We start from the raw sequence: 24,755 nt of genomic DNA, 5'->3' as shown, positions 1-24,755 counted from the left end.
CCAGGTGTAAAATGGCCTCATAAAAACCTGGAAAAGGACATTGTTAGTGCTAGCCTTTCTTCCTTTCTCATTGGTATTGATTACCAATTACTCCAAAACATTACCACAATTCTTATTCTTGCCCCTTTAATGAAAGTTCAAGCTTAGTTAAAAAAAAAACATAAAAACAAACTACTGATTTAGCTATGAATCTTCACACCTCAGCTGTTAATTTTCACACATTCAAGTACCGTAAGTCATCACCACACATCTCTACTTACGGTAGTTACTGCTGGCAAATAATTCATTTAAAGCACTTCTGACATTTTGATTGAGGAAAATGAAGGGGGAGGAATTCATAACATTATTAAAGGAGGGGAATTAATAATGTTGCACAGAGGAAGTGAGAAAACAATTGGATTGTGACATTGTGATGGTTTTTGCATTACTCAGAGAACAGGAGGATCTATTCTGTAATCATTAATTCATGATTACCTGCATATTTGGCATTAAAAGCAGACGGTTGACATTAAGCAATGTTTTCTGGAAATATTTTATTTCAAAATTGAATTACAGGATAAACCCCTTGAGATGTACCATCTCATTTTCGAGGGGGTCCTTAGGCACAAAACATAGAAGTTAACAACATTTAAATTATGTTTTGTGAAAATACAGTAATTAATAATAATAATAATAATATAATAATTATGATAATAATTAAACAATCCAACAACACAAAACAATCAATATAGTACATTTACAAGGACATACACATAGGAGATCTCTCACGCCATCCCAAACCACACCTGCCGCTACATGTCATCTGTACAAAGAATGAACAATAAATGAAATAAATGAACAGACCAAATACCATTGTCAAAGTACTGAGTCTATTTACAAACTAAATGAATGAAGGTAAATGCATTTCATGATCGTAGCATGATTGTGAATGATAACCCGTCCGGGTAGTGAAGCGGTAGATTCCCTGCCTAACGCGAGGGGCGCAGGTTCGCATCCTCGTGTTACCTCCGGCTTGGTCGGGCGTCGATACAGGCACGATTGGCTGGTGTGTGCGGGAGGGAATTGATGCCGGATTGATGATATTTGTCCTGGTCACTGCACTAGCGCCTCCTCTGGTCGGTCGAGGCGCCTGTTCAGGGTGGAAGGGAGCTGGTGGGAATGGCGTGATCCTCCCATGTGCTACTGTACATTCTACCGGTGAAGCTCCCGCTGTCGGGTGAAAAGAAGCGGCTGGCTACTGCGCATGTCACGGAGGAAGCATGGTGCTAGTCTATGTCTCTCCCCAGATCGGTGTGGAGCAGCGACCAGGGCAGCAGGGGGGGGGAATTGACCAAGTACAATTGGGGAGAAAATGAATCGGAAAAACATAAAAAAGAAAAAAAGATGATAATTTGAACCATTTGCTCTCTTGCAGGGAAACTGGTTGACATCACTAAAAGTTACAAGGCCATGTATTACTGCTGTGGAGGTGTGGTGATTGTGGCCAGTATTTGGCTCTTCATCGGAAACTTCATTAACTACACACTTTTGGAGCGCGAGCGCAAACAAGCAGAGACGTACAAACGGACCGGGATGGAAGATCCCGACCAAGTCCGGGACCAGAAGGAGGCCGACGGGGAAGCCCAGGCCTCGCACGAGCTGGTCACCAAAACGGAGAAAGAGGAGGAGCCTATGCAGCGGGAGACCAACATCTAGAGCCTCTGTCCCGCCCAACGGCTCTCCGTCACCACGACCACAACCGCCCAACGCCCTCGACGACGATCAAATGGGGCTCCAAGCCAAGAGGTGCCTCTCGGTGTCCCACCAGGCTCGATCTGGGGTCACCTGCACTTCTAAAACTAACTGCCAAAGTAACAACTGTGTTGTAGGATACTGTGAGGTGTTTTCTGTCTTTGAAGTAGTGACTGCTAGCTACAGAAATATCAGCGAGAGGGAAATGTGTAACATAATATGCAAGTTAAGAGGCTCGATGTCAGAAAACAGTGGAAAAACAGTATAGCACTACTATAGCACTACTACCTGTATTTTCTCTCCTATTCATGCCACGCTCACGTCATATCGGATTTACTGTAAATATGCTGTTGACTATGGAAAAACTAGGACATGTGGGAATGTTTTGGCAGCAGGAATTGCCAAATTGTGTCAACACACACGGAAAACCTGGCAGTGAAGCCATTGATGTCGACAGTCCAAGATTATGAAAATCAAATTATCAGCTAAATTCACAATAAAACGAACACCTCTTCTTAGGAAAATTGAGCAATATCTGCCGCAGGTAATTTAAGGCTGATTTTAAGGTAACTTGACAACAATTGACCTTGCAATCTCCATCTTGGACGCAGGCGTTCGAGTTCCAAACACGCGTAGGCCCGTGCCACTGTTCCTACTGCACCAGCAACCTGAACGCACCTGTTCTGAATGAGATCTGTGCGTTCAAACACACCCACTCTATTTAAATTCCCAAAGTAGGACAGGGGGTGCTGGCGGGACGGCTCGGCGGTTAGAGAGAGCGTGCGTTCGTTGACACTGCGAGCGACTCGGCTGGCGTTGATGGGTTGCTCTGTTATTCCCGATTGTGGGCGGGGCCAGACTGCATCTACATAGCTGTCTGCAGCTACAAAGTTTTGAAAAGACATATGGTGATTTCTGTTGATTTGACATTACCTTTCCTAATGTCGCATCATTTTGATGAGTTAACTGTTCTCCATTTTCTTCAAAATAAAAGTTTGAGAGAACAACGACCAGGGTTACTTGACCCATGTTGACCCCTACCCTGCTCAGGGTATCCACGGGGTCTTGAAAAGTATTCAAAGTTGATAAATCAATTAAGGGAAAATTAAGGCCCTTAAAAAGTATTACAAAGTCTTAATTGCCATTTGAGAGGTATTAAATGTTGCAGCTATTCTGCTGATGGTGTTAAATGTGCATATGTTATTGTCTCATATCGATCGCAGACTCCTGAATTGAATCGATATCGTATCGTGGCAGACTTTGTGATATCAGCAAATATCGCATTGTTGTCTTGTATCGCATCGTATCATGATGAAACTTGTGATTTACACCCCTATCGCTGATGTGACAAAAGTGGTGTTGAGGTCTTAAAATACACATACAAATAAAAAATTGTAGTTTAACAAGTTTCTCAGCCGACAATCTTGTGCGTCTAGACAGCAGCCGAGTCGCTCGCTTCTGTAGGAAACTAAGAGATTTGTTGTGACTTGGTGTTTGCAGTGTGAACGCAGCGTTCGCTGTCCCAGTGAGCCATAAACGGTTGAGACACCTACTGTACCTGCTAGTGCGTGCGTGTGCGTGCGTGCGTGCGTGCGTGCGTGCGTGCGTGCGTGCGTGTGTGTGTGTGCGTGCGTGGGTGCGTGCGTGCGTGCGTGTATGTGTGTGTGTGTGTGTGCGCGAGTGCATGTGTGTGTCAAGATGATGTATGAAGATAATCCAACTCCTAATGTCTGGGTGTTTAATACGTCGACTGGGCGCCCTAACCCTCCACCTCCCATTAAACACCTAACCCTCCACCTCCCATTAAACACCTAACCCTCCACCTCCCATTAAACACCTAACCCTCCACCTCCCATTAAACACCTAACCCTCCACCTCCCATTAAACACCTAACCCTCCACCTCCCATTAAACACCTAACCCTCCACCTCCCATTAAACACCTAACCCTCCACCTCCCATTAAACACCTAACCCTCCACCTCCCATTAAACAGACAGAACAGGCCTAACCCTCCACCTCCCATTAAACAGACAGACCCTAACCCTCCACCTCCCATTAAACAGACAGAACAGGCGTGTTCCCACCTGCTGCCGGGTGCCTAACCCTCCACCTCCCATTAAACACCTAACCCTCCACCTCCCATTAAACACCTAACCCTCCACCTCCCATTAAACACCTAACCCTCCACCTCCCATTAAACAGACAGAACAGGCCTAACCCTCCACCTCCCATTAAACAGACAGACCCTAACCCTCCACCTCCCATTAAACAGACAGACCCTAACCCTCCACCTCCCATTAAACAGACAGACCCTAACCCTCCACCTCCCATTAAACAGACAGAACAGGCGTGTTCCCACCTGCTGCCGGGTGCCTAACCCTCCACCTCCCATTAAACAGACAGAACAGGCGTGTTCCCACCTGCTGACCTAACCCTCCACCTCCCATTAAACAGACAGAACAGGCGTGTTCCCACCTGCTGACCTAACCCTCCACCTCCCATTAAACAGACAGAACAGGCGTGTTCCCACCTGCTGACCTAACCCTCCACCTCCCATTAAACAGACAGAACAGGCGTGTTCCCACCTGCTGACCTAACCCTCCACCTCCCATTAAACAGACAGAACAGGCGTGTTCCCACCTGCTGACCTAACCCTCCACCTCCCATTAAACAGACAGAACAGGCGTGTTCCCACCTGCTGACCTAACCCTCCACCTCCCATTAAACAGACAGAACAGGCGTGTTCCCACCTGCTGCCGGGTGCTGTGCTGTAACGTTGTGTCACTTTACCGCTTTAGATCTTTAGAAGTTATAAAACACTTCCTCTGTTGCATATTGCACATGCAATTCACGTATGCTGCGCTTGAGAAGAAAAGGCCATATTTCATCACCCCAAACATCTTTATGAAACTGATGCAATTCAATGAGTTTAAGTTATGGTTGAATGTAATTTTCCTCTGCCGGCCTTAATAAGGTATTAATGACCAAAACCCATCTGCAAACGCGTATAATAGCCTACTGGTTTTTACCAAACATAGAGCTCACAAGCAATATATTCTATGGTTTTAATGCAGGTATACAGGGACGTATATAGTCGTGGTCAGTGTAACAGTCATTTTCTGAGAATAGCGGAGTGATACATTGCCTTAAATGTAGTGAATGCAGGTGAATACTTGTTCATGTTAACATGAAGCTAGTAAGCCTTTGTGTGAAAGGCGACCTGCTTCTGCTGTGATCTTCCATTTGACCTTTAACCTACCTATAAAACTCAAGCTCACCAGAAAGCTTTGTAATCTGCACTGTGTGCCGCGCTGTAGAAATGTTCATGCTACTAACTTCTCCACCAATTAACTCACTAAAACACTACATCCATGCCAGTATGTTCAAAGATGTGAAGGAATACTACTGAATATGAATATCGATTGTATTTTATACACACATATACATCATATATACGGTATATATATATATATATATATATATATATATATATATATATATATATATATATATATATATATATATGCTATTAACGATTTAACAGCCCGTTGTCGTGAATTTTAACATTATTTGTTGTGCACTATCTTCTTGTCCATTCCATGTGTTCATTTGCTGTGTTAGTACATTGGCTTTGGTCTCAAACCCAGGCTGATCCTGGGTGGGTTTCTGTCCATTCCAGACCAAACCGGCTCCTGTGTTTTGACTCAAAGTTCCTGTCAGATGCAGATACGTGAAATGTAATTGTTCAAAGTGATCTGGAACAACAAACAGTGTCATTGTTTTATTGTTGCTTTGAGTAAACAGACTAGACCTACAGTTATGTGTGCAGCTGTACTCGGGAGCCGCGGCTCTCACACATCAAAGAAATAAGTCGCCAAACGCCGCAATCCATACTTGTCCGTTTGGTGCGTGACTGTTGGATCCTGTGCTGTAGGTGAACCGGCTACTAGTGTTCGGTTCACTGATTATTTTTCATATCAAGGACCCTGATTCAATCCCCATGAGAGCCACAGAGATATTTGGTCTTTGACCCAAATCGGACAGTATTTTTGTTTTCTTAGATATGATTTTGTCCAGAACTCCATGACTGTCTGTATTGTCGGTAGAACTCCATGATGACTATTGTCGGTAGAGAGATTAGTTGGATGAAAACTTGTAGACTCACTGTTGAGAGCCGCTGCTCTGTTCAGTGTAAATAAGGTCATTGTTAACTGTTTTGTTAGTTTTGGAAAGCACTTGACCTATTCTGATCTTGAATTTGGACCTGGACTCTGTCTCAGTCACCGTTGGTCTTGATCTTATTTTCGTTGTTTCCACCACTTCGGGTTTTGACTGCAATCTGTGGCCCACCAGCATTTCACTAGGTATTAGACCATATTTTTGTATTATCATGAGTTTGTAGTTTATTGTAATTCTGGGTTGATTTGTAAGAGTGATAGTTTTTGAATGGTGACTTGTTATCCTGCTTGTACATGTATTTGTGGAAAGACTACAGTAGTTGTATTTGATTCATTTCACTGAAACCAGGGTTCACTGATGAGCCTCACTGAGAATGTAGCCATGCTGTACAATCACTTTCTACCAAATAACAAACACTGCCCCCTGCTGGCTTCACTCCACCACAACAAAAGTTAAAGCCACGCTCCTGCCAGCCACGTTTTCAGGGTTTGTATTTTGATGATTTTTTTTTCCTGTTGCGTTTCAATAATCACAGATGGGGTGTGAGGGAACAATAATCACAGATGGGGTGTGAGGGAACAATAATCACAGATGGGGTGTGAGGGAACATGTCAAATGTGTGCGTTATTTTCAACTTCAAGGAGTCTGTGTCTGTGTGACTGAATCTGTCTTGAAAATTGTTGATTGTGATGCAAACAAGTTTGACTTATTTAAGGATCCAAATAAACGATTGCCTCATTTCAGCAGCGTCCCCATTTTAGTCTCTGCATTCCAAATATGATCAAATACAGTGATGTGATATTCATTTGAAATCACTAAATTTAATAGCTTTGTCGTGATATAATGTAAGACTAACAAATTCACTAATCATGTTTTCTTCTTCACTTAGATGTTAGAAAATGCAACTGTATATGATGGGAATACCATTGCATTTCACTGTTGAGTGTTTTTCTCTTGTGTTCAAGCCAAGTTATGAACACACTTTTGAACTTCCTGTTACATGTTGAAAATGTGATAAAATATCGAAATATCTATTCATTCCAAGTGTACCATGTATTAAATCTATGCTACACGTAACCTGACGCTGCCAGATGGATGGGTTTGTTTCACAAACTGTTTCACAAACGTCTTGTTGTGAAAACAATACCGCCCCCAGGCAGGGTCAGATTACGCTACACGTGCATCGTATTGTAAAACCATGAAGTTGTCAACTTTCAGGGACATTTCTGTGTATTTTCATCCAACATAATTATAGAAATAATAATAAAAGAACAAAAGGAAATTCATTATAATTATTACCACCATGAGTATTGTCTATGATAACTATTCCAAATACAGATATATGAGCATTGATTTGACATGTATACACCATTAGCCTTATCAAATTAACCTAAATTTGTTACCACCTCTTGTATTTTATTTTTCTTATGTGTGTTTGCTATATTTAGACACACAGTTTATCATATAAGGTAGCCCATAGCCTATTTCCGGGTTTGCTTTATCTGACCAAATTGACCAGAGAGGTCAAAATTCAATGATATTAAATGCTGTACTACTGTATTTTCTCTTGTATTGTTTCTTTAAACGCACATAACTGTTTTGTCTAAAGGAAAAGAGGCACATGAAAATTGTGTTATGATCTGTATGGCTTGATTTGTTTTTCTGCGTATTGAATGGATGGATAATGATAGGCTTTAAAGTTTTAACTAGCACTGTTAGCGTCTGCTGCTAGCTGGTAGAAATGACAAAATGATGATGGAAAAAATCTTGGGGGAACAATAATCTGATTGGTTGAGTTAAACCTCAGTGGGTGGAGCCAAAGAACCACAGTTACAATGTTACTGTGCATTCACACCAGACAAAGCAAATTATTCACCTTGTGTAATTTTCAAGTTCTCAAGTTAAAAAATTTAAAGGCACGTAAATACATGGCTGAGCGGAATTCCACGTCATTCCCGTCGTGTCATTGCCCAGCACGAAATTGCGTCTGTTTGCGTCTTTGCATTTACTCTATATACGTAATCGTGGCAGGCAAAGAAATCGCTTCGGTATTGATCTCAACACAGCTTTAGACTGAAGCTAGAGAGGGAATGAAGCTAATATTATGAAGCCTAGCACTCTTGCTAAGCTATCTAGGTTAGCTAGTTAGCCTAGCTGACCTTGACCTTAACTAGCTAAGCTGAACTAAATTAACTTAGCTAAGCTTGTCAGCTAGCTGGTAGTCTCACGTGGTCAGACCCAACGTCTTACGTCAGTCTGTGTTTTGGTGCATCATTCAAAATGTACCACCACACGAGTTGCCTCACACAAATAAGGTCATCCGTGGTTCATCAATTCATGTGTCTGTCACGCATATAGAGAGCCAAAGTGAATGTCACTTCCTGCTTCAGCATGCGTACCAGAGATTTTCATCCACCATTTATTTCCCCAGACATTTCGGAAAACGCGTATAAAAATAGTTTTACGTGTTCAAACCATACGATTCAGCTATATTTAGAAACAGGAGAGACCACAGAACATTTCATTCAGACCAAAACATAAAATTTAAAGCGGATTTAAAGAAAATATTTTTTCTATATTTGCTTTTTTAGTTGCTTAATAATTATAAGCATTTGACAAAAAGTCTATGTAAAATAAAATGGCAGATGAAATCCCTTGGTACACATGCTGAAGCGGGAAGTGACGTTCACTTTGGCTCTATTGTTTTGCTCGTAGGGACGTGGTCCTTAACCTCTTTTCAAGAGTTGTCCACCAGACGTAGATATCTTCTAGCTACTGCGAGAAGAGCTAGCTGCTGACCTAACATCAAGGAGGTGATAGTCATGAATAAAAATGTTTTTCTATTTCTATTTCCTTCTATAATTCCGTCTTTGATATTCAGGTTTGCCAGTTATAGCTAAATTACCCTCTGGAAAACTGTGGCTCCGCCAACTGATATTAGATTATTTCGACCTCTGAGAAACGTTTGTAGAGTTAAAGTTTGTTAAACAAGAATAGAAATCTTGCAGTAGCCTATCTTTTCTTGTGTGAAAAGGTGGTTTGCGACTGGAAGGCTAACCTCACTCACGCCCCTCATGAAGGATTATCAATATATCTGTTAAACTAACTGTGCCTTATTGTGCGAAACTGAACATTTAGAAAAGCTTTGAACAATATGGTATTGATGGCATCATGTTGCTCAGTCTAAACAACATTTGGGTTCAGGTTCAGTTTGTCCGTCAGTGTTTCATCTAAATAATCAAGACATTCATATGAAATTCAGTCCAGTCTGCCGTCCTGCAGTAGAATAACTATATGAAGAAATAAGCTGTTTAGTTTCTGTAATGTCAAACTAACAGAGACTATATACACTGCTTTACACATTATATATGGTTAAGTCTTATACAAGTCGTATTCTAATTGGACATTGTGCGCATAATTAAGATGCAAATGTCTGTTTCTGAATAGTTTGAGGCTGTCTGTACTGTGTTTGGACTTTGTTTATGTATTCTGTCTCTCGTCTCCCCTCGTGTTGATTTCAGTCAGTTAAAGAGCATGGTGCAGGTTGGAGACCACATTGCATTAATACTGTATGTGGAAGGGGTATATATAGCAATGGGATTTGGGGGATTTCCCCCCCCCAATCACACATAGCTGCATTTAGACTAGTTTGTGTAACCAGCAGGGGGCACTGGTGCATTTCATGGAACTAACACTTGTGATTCACAGGGATGCAAACTAGTCACATTTTTCAGCCCAAAATATGAGGATTTCTGAGTGGTTTTATGTTTGCCCTGGTATCTGTCACCTTTTTTCACTCTCCATGACTTTGCATCCCTGTGTCAGCCCCAGCAGAACGTTCTCTTGTGTTGTCACTCCTGTTGTTATGTCACACTCCCATTTACATAATGCCACCTTTCCTCCATATTTACAGTATACCCTGGGGGCCTGTGGGGGGGACATCTTTGTCTTTTTGGAGTATTTTCACTGTAATCATGAGCCCAAAATGTAAATTCAGATTTTTTTTTTTACCTGCACCATGCTCTTTAAGTCCTTCCAGTAGCGGCCATGCTGTGTTTTCACCAGCAACATAACCGTATAAATAAAAACAGCTTTCAGAGTAAGGAACATCAGACGGGTAAACAGAATATTGTTTTTTGTAATTCTAACATAATGATATGACCTATCACAGTAGCTCAATAAAGTATATCCAAACAAACATTTGCTTTGACAGTGCATATTTGTTTCTTCTGTATTTACATTGCATTGTATGTTTTCTTTTGGTTCAAACAAAACTTTCTCAAAGCATTCTCATTTGTTAACATGTATTGGTGCAATCTATTTAGCTGAACCTTTTTTTTTAAGTATGCTTTTAAAAAGTGATTGGGACAAAATTGGACATTAAAAAAGACACCTACATGTATGCACAGCGGTCTCTGTTCTCAGTAGTTGACACCTTGCACCTTTTTCCAAAGTGGTGTTATTCGTACACCATGCGGTGAGACCGGGGTAAAGCTGCACAAAGCTGTCAGATTGTCAGCTGTCAGAAAATTGCTCTGGTTTGGCTGTGATAAACCAATCTACACTGTCTGTCTGTCTGTCTGTCTACCTGCCGGCCTGTCTGTCTGCCTGTCTGCCTACATGTCTGTCTTTCTGTCTGTCTACCTGCCGGCCTGTCTGTCTGTCTACCTGCCGGCCTGTCTGTCTGTCTGTCTACCTGCCGAACCATCTGTCTGCCTGCCGGCCTGTCTGTCTACCTGCCTGTCTGTCTGTCTACCTGTCTGTCTGCATGTCTACCTGCCAGCGTGTCTGTCTGTCTGTACCTGCCGGCCTGTCTGTCTACCTGCCGGCCTATCTGTCTACCTGTCTGTCTGTCTGTCTACCTGCCGGCCTGTCTGTCTGTCTGCCTGTCTGTCTGCCTGTCTACCTGCCTGTATGTCTACCTGCCGGCCTGTCTGTCTACCTGTATGCATGTCTGTCTGTCTGTCTACCTGCCTGTCTGTCTACCTGCCGGCCTGTCTGTCTGTCTACCTGCTGGCCTGTCTGTCTGTCTACCTGCCTGTCTGTCTGTCTACCTGTCTGCCTGTCTACCTGCCTGTCTGTCTGTCTAGCTGCCTGTCTGTCTACCTGCCGGCCTGTCTGTCTACCTGCCGGCCGGCCTGCCGGCCTGTCTGTCTGTCTACCTGCCTGCCTGTCTGTCTGCCTGCCGGCCTGTCTGTCTGTCTACCTGCCTGCCGGCCTGTCTGTCTGCGTGCCGGCCTGTCTGTCTGTCTACCTGTCTGCCTGCCGGCCTGTCTGTCTGTCTGTCTGCCTGCCAGCCTGTCTGTCTGTCTACCCGCCTGTCTGTCTGTCTGCCTGCCGGCCTGTCTGTCTGTCTGCCTACCAGCCTGTCTGTCTGTCTGTCTGCCTACTGGCCTGTCTGTCTGTCTGCCTACCAGCCTGTCTGTCTGTCTGTCTGCCTACCGGCCTGTCTGTCTGTCTGCCTACCGGCCTGTCTGTCTGTCTGCCTACTGGCCTGTCTGTCTGTCTGCCTACTGGCCTGTCTGTCTGTCTGCCTACCGGCCTGTCTGTCTGTCTGTCTGCCTGCCAGCCAGCCTGTCTGTGTGCAGGGCAGGTGACCCTGCTAACATATCCTTTGCATTCGAGTCAAGTCTCCATGTTAGTTTCATATTAAGGGTACACAACGATAACCGTCCAGTGGAGGAACTTAAATGAATTGGCTGATCTGTCCGCCAACTTAAAGCGGTGTAAACAGAAGCTCCTTGGCAAAGGTAATAATTCAGCACTTTGAATAATAATGTCAAACTTTATGTGTCCATGTCCATAAACCGTCAGTAGCCTACAAGGTCACCTGCACGGGTAAATTGGAACAGAAATAATAAACCAGCTTTCTTCAAGGTCTATTCGCTCTTCGCTGTCGGGGGGAAACCTTGTATCTCAAAGAAAAGCTATTTTTTGCAAAGAAGAAAAAAAACATTCCCATTTTAACATAGTGTAATAACCAGTAATATAACATATTCTGCTCATTTAAAGTACCTGAAACTTTCACAGGTTATTTATTGGGTACCCACTAAATCCATTTATGGAGGGGGGAAGTGGCCGATTTTGGAGATATAAGTTTTCCGCCCGACAGCGATATGTTGTAAAACAGGACTCTCCTTGTATTGCCTCTGTGATGATAAAGCAGTTGGATGGTCGATGTAAACATGTGGAAGTATCGCCCACTAAATCCACACAATCCATCCTATAATAAAATTGCGTAGGTGGACGGGCGGGCGCTGTCAGTCACCCCCTTCTGTAATGCTACTCAATGCTCTTACATCAGTACCCCTATGTCTGTTTCAATGCAGATTTCACATTCATAAACATGGGTTATTTTAACCACCTTGAAAATCAACCCATGTTTTCCTTGTGAGGACGGGCTGACTATTGTTGATGTTGAAAGATAGTGATAACTAAGGTGCATTTTTGCGATCAAGCATCTAATTTGGTACACTGGGGGGGGGGGGATTATTTTGCGGCCACAGACTGGCAGCATATCGAAATTGTAACTGCAATAAAGTTGTGTAGACGAATCTGATATGGATGATCTTGGTGTCAAATCATACATTTCTTATGATAAGCATTTCAAATTTGGAACTTTAGAATTGCTCAGAAGCTTCCTTCTATCTCACAATTCAAGACTCAAAATAAATGGTTGCCACAATTGCCCAAACCTAACCTCTGGAATAGTGAGCCATTCTAAAGTTCCAAATTTGAATTCCACATCATAAGAATGTATGATTAGACTAGTCTACACAACTTTATTGAAGCTACAATAGCCCCCCCCCCCCTCTTTTTTTAAATTCACCATGCCTCCATATCCAATTCTTTTTGGAATGCCTTTGGCTGTAACTGTACCAAAGTATATGCTTTTATCGCAAAATGCACAGTTGTTATTGTATTTTTAGCTCAGCTATGCCACTTATGAGGGCAGAAACGTCGTTGAATAAAATAAATTACACTTTGCTCCCCCTCTCAAGTCCACTTCCCATGATGAACACCTCACAGCCCTTAGTCTAGTGTGTGTTATCCTTCCCTTATAAAGCTTAGGGCAAACAGAGGAAAACCTGACCTGGATTTCTCAGAAAAAAACGCTGTGGAAGCGTCACTTTAAACCTTATTAAAGTAACAGACGCCGTTACCGTGCCGACAAAACCAATAAGCGCGGGCAGCCCGAGGCGTTGTGACCCGGGCTCGCCCTCACGCCCCAAACCTACACGCCTCTCCGCTGTCTCAACAAGACACACATTAACCTTGAGCCACCTCCCACTTTGAAGTGCTTCTGTTTAACCTTGGTTTGACTTTAGCAGCGTTTGACAGCAGGAGCCTTTAGAAGTCAGGAGAGGCCCACGGCCATGGATGAACATCATGTCTGTCTGTCACTCTGCCTGTCTGTCTGTCTGTCTGTCTGTCTGTCTGTCTGTCTGTCAGTATGCATGTCTGTCTGTCTGTCTGTCTGTCTGTCTGTCAGTATGCCTGTCTGTCTGTCTGTCAGTATGCATGTCTGTCTGTCTGTCTGTCAGTATGCATGTCTGTCTGTCTGTCTGTCTGTCTGTCAGTATGCATGTCTGTCTGTCTGTCAGTATGCCTGTCTGTCTGTCTGTCTGTCTGTCTGTCTGTCAGTATGCATGTCTGTCTGTCTGTCTGTCTGTCTGTCAGGTCTGTTTGTCAGCTCTGTTTGTCAGCTCTGTTTTGTCTGTCAGCTCAGGACAAGACTCAGCTGGAAAAAGTAGTAGGCCTACACAGAGCATCCAAAATCATCGGTCTTCCCTCACTGACATCACTTTATTCCACAAGAATAATCAGGGAGGCTAATAGAATCATAGCAGACTGCTCTTATCTCCAGCTGCAGTTGCAGCCATTTCAGTGGTCTGTACCACTGTACCACTACCACGGACCACTGGTCTCTACCACTAGGAGGTGCTAAACCGAATGATCCAGACCAGTTGGTGTGGTCGGTCACTGTTCCCTCTGGTCTTAATGCATGGTCACTTGTACAGACCAAGCCCCAACCCCTCCCACTTTCCTCTGAAGTTGTGGAAGTGTTTGTTTAAGCTGTAATTCCTCAAATGGCCACTTGAGGCAGGACTCAGGAGTCCCGTTGTTGCTGTTAAAATGCTGAACTTTCTAACTGTAATGAAACATATTTACAGCCTAGCCCGGAACACGGTTTTGGTCTATATAGCTAATTTCACCTTTTCATAACATATGTGGGGGAAAAATATATTTTATAACTCGCCCGTTTACATTTGATAGGGGTTAAGTTATGCATAATTAAGGGCGTGTCCCGGTCATGGACTGTATAGGTGACGGCTGGGTGTAGCTACCGGTAGCTACCTAGCCGCTCCGCTCAGCTAAGCTAACCCTTTAGCCTAATTCGAGTCGAGCCCGGTCGTGTTAGTTTAGTGTTGCGGTCTTTTTGATAATCTAAAGCTAATATCGGACAAATATGCCTTCTTGCTCAGCAATTGATTGTACTAACAGGCCATGCAAGGATTCTGGTCTCAACTTTTTTCGGTAAGTGTATGCTAGAAGCGTATTCTAATGATTTTAATATGAATTCAATTTAATTAACATCATTGCCTAGTGCCTACCCAGCTGTGCTAACAATGGTAACGCTAAGCCTTTCCCTTTTCAGAGCTTACGGTAAACCGACATACACGACGATAAAATGGAAAATAGTTTTCTTATTTCATTACATCATACGTTCGAACAAAATGCATGTGTTGGGCAATTAAAGGTGTAGGCTAATGCTAGCTACCACGGTAACGTTAACATTATGGGCAATGCAATTTGACCATAGACCTTAATGTTAGCTTATTGCTAACGTAGCAATAAGTCTCAAACTCTCAAAAGTCTCAAACTCGAACGTTGAGCCTTATTCGAAATATTAACGTTATTGTCAAATTGCAGCATGGTTCCAGAAGTAACGTTAACGTACACGTTAACATTGCGGCTAGCTACAGGTTTTACTCTTAGGTGCACTGAAGGTACCATTGACTGTAAATAATAGGAAAGTACCAACCTCGAGGCTATGGAACGAAAGTACGAAACCAAATTTTGTGGTATGCCAGTGTTTTATGTTTTATACGATAACGTCTACAATGATGATTTTTGTTCATAATCAAATTAAATTGACACACTCGACCTCTCTGGCCATGTGAACATTATTGCACTCCAAGAGATTCAAGATTCAAGATTTTTATTGTCACTCCATGGTACAAGTATCACGTGTGAAATTCTTGTGCTGTGGACTCCGTTTACAACATAGTACAAATATAACAGGGCATATGAGTGCAAAAACAACAAGAGACACAACAAGCAATAAGGCAGTATAGTGACAAGTCAGAGACAGTGGCATATTCACTGCACATAGGTGCACATGTCATGTGCATACTTTAGACGTGCTTAAACATTTTAAATTCGGCGTATTTGACATACAGGTGCAAATAGCATATTCCTTATTAAACATACAATTAAACTCTGCGTTTTAAATTCGGCGTATTTGACATAGGCTACAGGTGCAAATAGCATATTCTTATTAAACATACAATTAAACATTAGACATACGTAATGGTAGCAGCTACAGTACGGTACAGTACGGCTACTACACTATTTGTGTATGTTAAGGAGTCTCGTGGCCTGCGGGAAGAAACTGTTCCTCAAGCGATTTGTGCGTGCTTTTGGAACCCTGTATCTTCTCCCTGAGGGTAACAGGGAGAACAGGCTGTTGTGGGGATGGTTTGTGTCTTTGATGATCTTCAGGGACCTCCTGAAGCACCGCTGTTTATACAGTTCATGCAGTTCTGGCAGCTCACGTCCTGTTACGTGCTGGGCCGCGCGTCTCACTCTCCGTAGCGCCCTCCAGAAACCGACTGATTGTGATGTCACATATAACGTTAACTTTACATCCCTCGAAAGCAATTTAATATTTGCAAATATTGTCCTTAACACATAACTTAATGCATTTATGTCAACCGTGTTTTACATAAGTGAATATGCATTCAAAAGAACTAGGTATCTGACGGTCATGAAAGATAAAAAAAAAAAAGTGTAGGAAATACTCACATAACTTCAACTTCAAACAATTGTATTAATCCCACAAGGGGAAATTGGTTCAGAGCAACTTGTATACAAAACAGAAAAACATCATACATACATACATACATACATTATTCCGTCGCTTGAGCGTGTTCCATATACGCCCAAACTGACAGATAGCTAACACACAAGATGCAGAGAAAGTATTTTTTCTCTTCTGTTTCTTGTCTTTTTTGTAAAACTGAAATAAATAAAAAGATACAATGCTTTGTTTACAGACTGTTCTTAAATACAACACAAAATAATGTACATTGCTTATAAAACAGCCTTCATGCACATTCTGCAGTATAGCAATACGCTACGTTAGCATAGCATGCTACAACAAGAAGCCAACATACCAACTAACATGCTATGACAATAAGCTACCTTCAGGTTAGGGACTGTTCGTTATTTATGAGAGGGGGGGTATGGTGCAGAAAGGGGGAGGGATATCAAATATTTTTTTTAGTACTGGGGAGGGACTTGTGTTTTTTATTTTGGCTTTAGGGAGGGCTATACAACATTCATTTTTTGTATTTTGTATATATTTTAAATGCGTTTTTTCGTTCCAAAATTCGTGTTTACTCCCCTATTTATATCTATGGTTTACCTGTATGGTGACTGGACTTGGTATCTCCCATTCCTTCCTTTCACGTAAACCGCTGCTCCTATGCACTGTGTACAGGCCCTCACTCGGTCCTGCTGTTTGCTTGGTGCATTGACTGGAAACGTTTATCATCGCTTTATATTGTTTCAGAGCTGGAATTGTTGACACATATGCAGTTGGCTAGGCTCAGGGCCGGTTCGAACATATAGGCGACATAGGCGACCGCCTAGGGCGACCGCCTAGGGCGGCACTTGTGCGCCTTCACTTGCAGCTCTCCAAATATTCTCCAGCGCTCTGCCTCTCATGCTCTTCCCCGCTAGATCCATCCTCTCGCCGCTGTCCGCGGCACGAACCGCCCGCCCTACTATGCCTCTGATTGGCCTACCCTGATATTCTTACCCTAACCCAACCAATCATCACTCCTCATGCCTAAACAAGCACTACTACTAGCCAATCAGAGGCAGAGGAGGGCGGGTCATCATGTCTTCTCCATCCCACTTGAATGAGGAAAAGGGACACGGAGTAAATGAAATGACATAGCCTACAAGTAGACTAATTTACATCATTAACTTTGGGTTAAGGTAGCCTAGGCCATGTGCTCATATGTGTGTACCAGTATTAGTGTAATCAGTAAATAAGCGCGATATTTCTAACGTTGTTTCTGGGTTCCAAAACAATCTGTTTCCCTGTGCAGCGCGCAGTGCGCACTTTGCCTGCCCATTCATTGGAGAGACCAAAATTGCAAGATACAATATCTGAAGTTTCTCAAAGTTGAAACTACCTCTGCAGTAGTAGCCTACAATGAAACAAGACAGACTTAATGGACTGGCAACAATCTCCATATAAAATGAACTGGCAGAGAGAATCCTAATAGAGGATGATTGGATTTATTTAAAGACCTTTGCTGACGCAGCCCCCGCTGGTGTCCACTTCTGAAAGGTAAACAAGCTTTATTTGCCAACAGCTCGTAACAACAACTCGCCTTTGTTAAGTTGTGAATCTGCTGATGATATAGGCTATAGGCTAAATACATTGTGAGTCTTATATTACTGTGGTTGCGCCGCCGTGCGCACATTCCGTGTTTTATGCACATGAGAAAGTGGTAGATAGCGTTGTACAGTGGGTGGTACCAAATACAAGATAGCGGGAAAAAACAACACAGAAACTGAAAGTGAGGATTTATCCTTCAAGATGAAAAACGTACACCAGGATTTGCTACAGAAAACCTATACTTTCCCCCCAACTCCAGGGATTTCGTTGTCATGCGACCATCAAATGGTAAGTGTTATATGGCCGCCGTGCCAATATTGTGGACGCTGCTCCTACAGTATGCACTGTGTACAGGCCTATTCAGTACATTTGGGAGAACGGTCATTAATATGCACGTGTCGGTATGTTTTGTGTGTGTGTGTGTGTGTGTGTGTGTGTGTGTGTGTGTGTGCAGAATAGGTTGTTTTGGTCCTGCAGTTTGCTTGGTGCATTGACTGGAAACGTTTATCATCGCTTTAGCCTATATTGTTTCAGAGCTGGAATTGTTGACACATATGCAGTTGGCTAGGCTACTGTAGGCTTTATAACTAGGAGATGAGGCCATATTGGGCTGGGTACTATTAACGTTATATGCCCCCCGCCCCCTCTCCCCCCCGATGTCGGGCGCTATCAAACGTAGCGTTCTTCAGTAGGCTACTACCTTTGGTGTGAATATGATAAAGTGTGGTTATTTATGGTGGAGGGAGGGTGATGCATTTATCTCCAGTCACTCAGGGAGGGACATGGGAAAATATTTATAGATCTGGGGAGGGTGAAGGAACAAAACGAAAACAAAGTCGCCCCTGCACCATACCCCCCCCTCTCATAAATAACGAACAGTCCCTTAGCATGATATGACAATACGCTACATTTAGCTTAGCTTAGCATTTTTAACATTAGCTAATTAAATTATCACATAATAGTTTGTTTTTAATCCAAACATGAATTCCAAATTATTTATATGCACATTTGCACGGAACACAGATAAAGTAACACAACTTACAAGCAAAGTCTCTCCAAGGCACAAACGTAAAGGGGAAGTGGAGAGGAGCTTTCTGTCTGACCGCATGGCATGGAGAAACTCTGGCAGACTACAGTCTTTTCCTGGTTGACCTCTAACCTATGAGTCACATGGTCTGAACTGACCACTAAGAAAACACTATACAGTTATCACTGTTTTACAACAAACTGCCACAAGGTGGTGCTAAAATATGAATTTGAAGGCCACAGAATGTGTGCCATGACACTCCCCGCCTGGTATTATTTAGATACCACTAACTAACTAACAAACTGTGATTACAAGGAATGTCCACAGGAAATAAAGAAATATCAGTCTTCGGTTGGCATAAGAAGAACTGTTTCTGAAATCGGTCTGAGGAATGTCTTGATTGTCCCGTGCCTTGCGACCCTGAGCTCGACCTTTCTGACTCGTCCATCACTGGAAGCTATTGCCTTGGTCACAAGAGCCATGGGCCATTCGTTGCGCTTGGCTTGAGCATCTGTAAGAAGGACCACATCACCTTCCTTCAGGTTTTGCCGGTTTTCTTGCCATTTGCATCGGCACTGAACTGTTGTCAGGTATTCGAGCCTCCATCTGCTACAGAAGGCGTTGGCAAGATGCTGCACCTGCCTCCATTGTTGTCTATGGAGGTCAGCTTCCTTGAAGTCACCTGGAGGTGGAAGGAGAGTGCAGACCTTTTGCGTGAGGAGCATGGCTGGAGTCAAGGTGAGTCTGGGTCTGTCGAAATGGGAGTAAGAGGACGTGAATTGATGATTCCTGTGACCTCTGCCATCAGGGTAGACAGCACATCATGTGTCAAGCGAGAGGGGCTAGTCTGGTGCAGCATGGAATCAAGGATGCGTCTGGAGACACCTATCATCCCATCCCAGGCTCCTCCCATGTGGGATGCATGTGGCGGATTGAAGACCCACGAACAGCCCTCTCTGCTAAGGTACTTCCTCACTCTGGGTTCATGGGGATCGGTCAGCAGGATTTCCAGCTCTTTACAGGCCCCTATGAAGTTGGTCCCACAATCCGAGCGAATCTGCTTTACAGGTCCTCGCAGAGCGAAAAACCTTCTCAAGGCATTTATGAAAGTGGATGAATCCATGCAGTCGATCAGTGGCCCATCTCTTGCTTTGCGCCTGCCCTCCTCGTGTACGTCGTGCAACGACTGTCCAAGGGCCAAACACGTCTAGCCCGACATACGTGAATGGTGGTTCAGTGCTCAGGCAATCGATGGGTAGGTCCGCCATCTTCTGCTCAGTTGCCTTCCCACAAAGCTTGTTGCATATCACGCACTTGTGAAGAATGCTGTTGATACGCTTCCTAACACCAACAATCCAATATCCTGCGGTGCGAACAGCGGCTTCGGTGAACACACGACCCTGATGCTTGACTCGATCGTGGTAATGTTCCACAAGTAGTTTTGCGGCATGGCTGCAGCCTGGAACGATCGCAGGGAACTTCTCTTTGAAGTCCAGAACGGCATGCTTAAGCCGACCTCCTATCCTTAGAAGGTCTTCGTCATCCAGATAAGGGTTGTTTTTTCAGAGCTTTCCTTGGAATGTCTTTTCCCTTGGCGATGCATGCGAGCTCTTCTTTGTAGGCTTCTCTCTGCACAGTCTTGATTATGACTGCTTCTGCTTGCAGCAGTTCCTCCACTGTGCGAGGCTGTGCGCAGTGGTGCCACGATCTGCAGGTTCCGTCCTGACCATCTGTGGTCTTACGAGACTGGACGATGTGTATGAGGGAAGCTGTGGCTCTCACTAGTGACCTCCATGAAGAGAATCTTTCGAAGCGCTAGGATCCCAGACAGGAGCGCTCAGTAGAGTGGTAGCGAGAGAACGAACTTCGGCATATGTATCTGGATCAATGAGGTCAAACCTCTCCTCTTCTAGAGATGGTTCTTTTCCGGTTTGTGACAGGAAGGCGGGTCCTGTGAGCCAGGTGGTGGTGTTCAACAGAGCTGCTGGTACAGAGCGAGTGGCATGGTCTGCAGGGTTATGCTTTGTAGAGACGTAATGCCATTGTGTTGGGCTTGAGACCTTTCTGATACGCTGCACTCTGTTGCTGACGTACACATAGAAACGTCTTGTCTGGTTACAGATATATCCCAGAACAACTCTGCTATCCATGTAGAACTCCACAGCATCTGGCATGAAGTCTAGTTTGCTTGTGACCATCTCTGCTATCTCTGCAGCTAGAACAGCAGCTCCCAGTTCCAGTCTGGGAATCGTATGAACAACTCGTGGAGCTAGCTTTGCCTTAACAAGGACAAATCCAATGTGGCATGCTTCTTCGCTGTCGAGGACACAAAGGTAAGTTCCTTTCTCAGGGCTGTAGAGAGGGTGGCGGCAGCATATGGTCTGGGAATCTCCAACTGCTTGAGATCATGCAGTGATTTCCTCCATGTGCTCCAGTCGTCTTCCTTCTCTTCAGGAAGGGGGGAATCCCAGTCAAGAGCCTCACTTGATAACTCCCGGAGCATTTTCCCGGGATGGTGATGGGTACGACGAACCCGAGTGGGTCGGAGAGACTGTTGACAGTACGAGTACCCCTCTACGTGTAAAAGGCTTCTTCGTGTCAGCTACACGGAAGGTAAATATGTCGCTCTTCAGGTCCCAGCTCAGCCCGAGGCCGCGTTGGATAGGAGTAGGATCCACATCCAGGTCGAGGTCTTTTAGTCCTTTCGCATGATCTTCGGTGGGAAACGCTTCCATTACTTCCTTGCTGCTAGAGGCAAACTTGTGGAGTCTCAGATTTGAGAGGGCGAGCATCTCATGTTCGGGATAACAGGTCGATGGCTCCAGCAGCTGTGGGCATTGACAGAAGTCCGTCATCTACGTAAAACTCTCTCTCAACAAAGCGCTTGGCATCTGAGCCGTACTCCTCTTGACCATAGGCAGCTGCGCGTCGAAGACCATAAATGGCCACAGCAGGAGACGGACTGTTTCCGAACACGTGCACCCTCATGCGATATTCGATGATCTCTTTGCTGGTGTCATTATCCTTGTACCAAAGAAAACAAAGGAAATCTCTATGGTCCTCTCTTACTTGAAACTGTGGAACATCTGTTCGATGTCTCCAGCCACAGCCACTAGTTCCCATCTGCATGCAGATGGGAACCCCAAGTAGACTGTTGTTTAAGTCTGGACCAGAAAGAAGAACGTCATTCAGAGAGATGCTTTGTTTCTGCGCGCTGGAGCCAAAGACAGCTCTGATCTGACCGGGCTTCGGTGGATGGTACACCCCGAAGATAGGCAAGTACCAACACTCCTGACCTTCTTTCAGGGGAGGGGCTACCTCAGTGTGGTCACGATTGAAGATGTTCTCCCTGAAGGTGATGAAGTGAGTCTGCATCTCATGCTACTTCTTAAGTGTACGTAGAAGGGAATTTAGGTGTGTTAATGCCTGGTCTCTATTGTTGGCATGGTGTTCTAAACGGGAGCGCTGCCACCCCACTGTTGCTGTCATTCTTGAACATCTCTCTATCCATGATTTCCAGGAAGAGCCTGTCTTTAATAGATGGTCCAACTTTGTCCTCATTCTCTGACCTTTCAAAGATGGTGCTCCCTATGGCACAGTCATCGAGGATGAGTGTGTCACATGCTAGAGAAACTTCAGGCGGAGGCTTGGCGCTGAACTTCTCCTTGATGCAGAACCGATTGGGACATGGAGGATGAAGGGAAGGACGTCCATTTTCAAGTAGATGGGTGCGGTACTTACAGCTGCAAGCTTGTGCACTGATCCTAGGCAGACATCTCCTACCACGACCCAACCTAGGTCAAGTCTCTTGTGCGTAAGGGGTGTTGTTGGGTCCGTTCCATTGTTCTCGCACTTTGTGGACCTGTAGGAAGCCACGACCCAGTAGTAGAAGAATCTGGGCTTCCGGATCCAGTGGAGGAATGTGATGAGCTATGGGCCTTAGGTGAGCATGCCACTGTGCTGCCTCAGGATTTGGAATTTTGGTCCTGTTGTCTGGCATATTGTTGCATTCGTTAAGAGTTGGCAGTTTCACCTTTGTCACTTCATCGAAGGACTCCACAATGAAACAAGTGGCCCTTCTCCCTGTGGTTTCTGTCACACCCGCACAGGTGCGTAGGGTGTATGCCATGTTTGCTCCCTTGACATTCAATAGGTCAAAGAACTCGGTTCTAGCAAGCGATCGGTTGCTCTGTTCATCTAGGATTACATAGAGCTTGATTGCCTCCTCTCTGCGGCCCTCTTGGTAGACCTTAGCCAAGCAGATCTTGGAGGAGGACCTGGCACTTCCACCATCTCCACAGACTTCGGTACATTTTGAAGTGACAGCAGGTTGAAGTGCTTCAGCTTCTTCCTCCCTGCCATGCTCAGTTGAAATTAAAGGGGGTGGTCCTGGGTGAAGGGCTGCAATATGAGCATCACTGTTATATTCTTTACATTTTATGGCTGCCTTGCAGTTCCTAGCTAGATGAGTGGTTGCAGCACAGCATCTAAATCATATGCCATTTTCTTTTAAGAAGGCCTTACGCTCCTCTAGAGGCTTGCTCCTAAACCCCCTGCAGCACTTGAGAGGATGGGGCTTCTTATGAAGTGGGCATCTCTTGTCAACATCATCCAAGTCAGTACTTGAACTGCCTCTCTGACTAACTGTGTCTGATAAGACCTCTGTCTTGTGGGTGTAGACTGAGCTTTTCCATTGTCTCTTGGCTGGCTGCTCCAGTTTAGATGAACTTGGGTTCCCTGATGATAGCGCAAAGCTTGGATCATTATGTATCCGTGCCTCTCTGCAGATGAAGTCACAGAAGACTGAGAATGGAGGAAAGGCAACCTGATGTACAGCTTTGTACTGTGACCCGTGAGCCATCCACTTCTCTTGAAGACCATATGGTAACTTGTCAACTATGGGTGGTACACCACGGGCGGTGTCGAGGTAGGCAAGTCCAGGTAAGTAACCTTCATATTTAGCGGACTCCACTTCCTGCAGGAGATCTCCTAGCTCACAAAGTTTTATGGCATCTTTGCTACTGATCGCTACGTAAGTTGTCGATCCTATCAAAGAGAGACCACACAATGACCTCCGAGGAGCCATAGCAGTCTTCCAGGCGCTCCCAAGCTTTCCTTAGGCCTGCAATAGACCCCTTATATGGCAGTCAACATTGGAGCTGCACATGCAGCAAGGAGTCAAAAATCCGCGAGCCCGGCAATGACAGACACAGAGCTGTGTAAAAGCCTCCGCTGTCAGGACTGCTCTGCGCCCATCTGCGACACACAGTTAGATTTTAGTTTTAAAATGCAGTTCTCTGCTTACTACAACAGCTTATCGCCTAGTGATAAGCAATGTTATGCATCGAAATTAACGTTGGTTAATGGGATACGTCTTACAGACCCATACGCATTGGCGCCGTGTCAATGGATAAAAGACGAGAAGAAATGGCCAGGCCTAGAGTGGCCAGCAATACATAGCGTAGATAGTTATTCTGTAACTTGCAAAGATATATTGTTTTGTTGATAATGCACACAACTCAATAATGACATTATTTAACGTTACTTGGTTGTTAACTAACCAAGCGATGTGGCTGTTAGCAGCCTACATAGCATAGTTATTCTGTAACTTGCAAAGATATATTGTTATGTTGATAATGCACACAACTCAATAATGACATTATTTAACGTTACTTGGTTGTTAACTAACCGAGCGATGTGGCTGTTAGCAGCCTACATAGCGTAGATAGTTATTCTGTAACTTGCAAAGATATATTGTTATGTTGATAATGCACACAACGCAATAATGACATTATTTAACGTTACTTGGTTGTTAACTAGGGATGGGTATCGTTAAGGAAGTAACGATACTACTACTCTTATCGATACTGCTTATCGATCCGGTACTTTAACGGTACTCTTATCGGTACTTTTTGTTATTTTTAAGAGAAAAAAACAGAAAAAAATGGGGCTGGTTGTTGTCGGTTCTTTTCGTTATTTTTAAGGGGAGAAAGAAAAAATACTTGCAAAATCTTAATGGGTGCGTTTTTATTATTAATTTAAATATCCAGCATTATATAAGAATTATCTCCTACCACTGCCAATACCAACATTCAGCTAGGGAAAGCATCAATAAAGCAC

General features: G+C 44.1%; 1 protein-coding gene across 1 annotated transcript in view; it reads left to right on the top strand.

The window, feature by feature from the left end:
- LOC310791853 (monocarboxylate transporter 2) overlaps positions 1-5,170 on the top strand; it is a 56,491-nt gene extending 51,321 nt beyond the window's left edge. The window contains exon 8 of the mRNA XM_083653524.1: positions 1,415-5,170. Within this exon, the coding sequence (XP_083509650.1) occupies positions 1,415-1,695 (281 nt within the window). The 3' untranslated portion in view covers positions 1,696-5,170. The remainder of the gene's footprint in view (positions 1-1,414) is intronic.
- The last annotated feature ends 19,585 nt before the right edge of the window (positions 5,171-24,755 follow it).

This window comes from Poromitra crassiceps, assembly GCF_964638095.1.
Source record: "Poromitra crassiceps genome assembly, chromosome: 2".
Classification (NCBI taxonomy): Eukaryota; Metazoa; Chordata; class Actinopteri; order Beryciformes; family Melamphaidae; genus Poromitra; species Poromitra crassiceps.
Note: the sequence above shows the minus strand (reverse complement) of the source record. Positions and strands in the feature narration are given on the sequence as shown.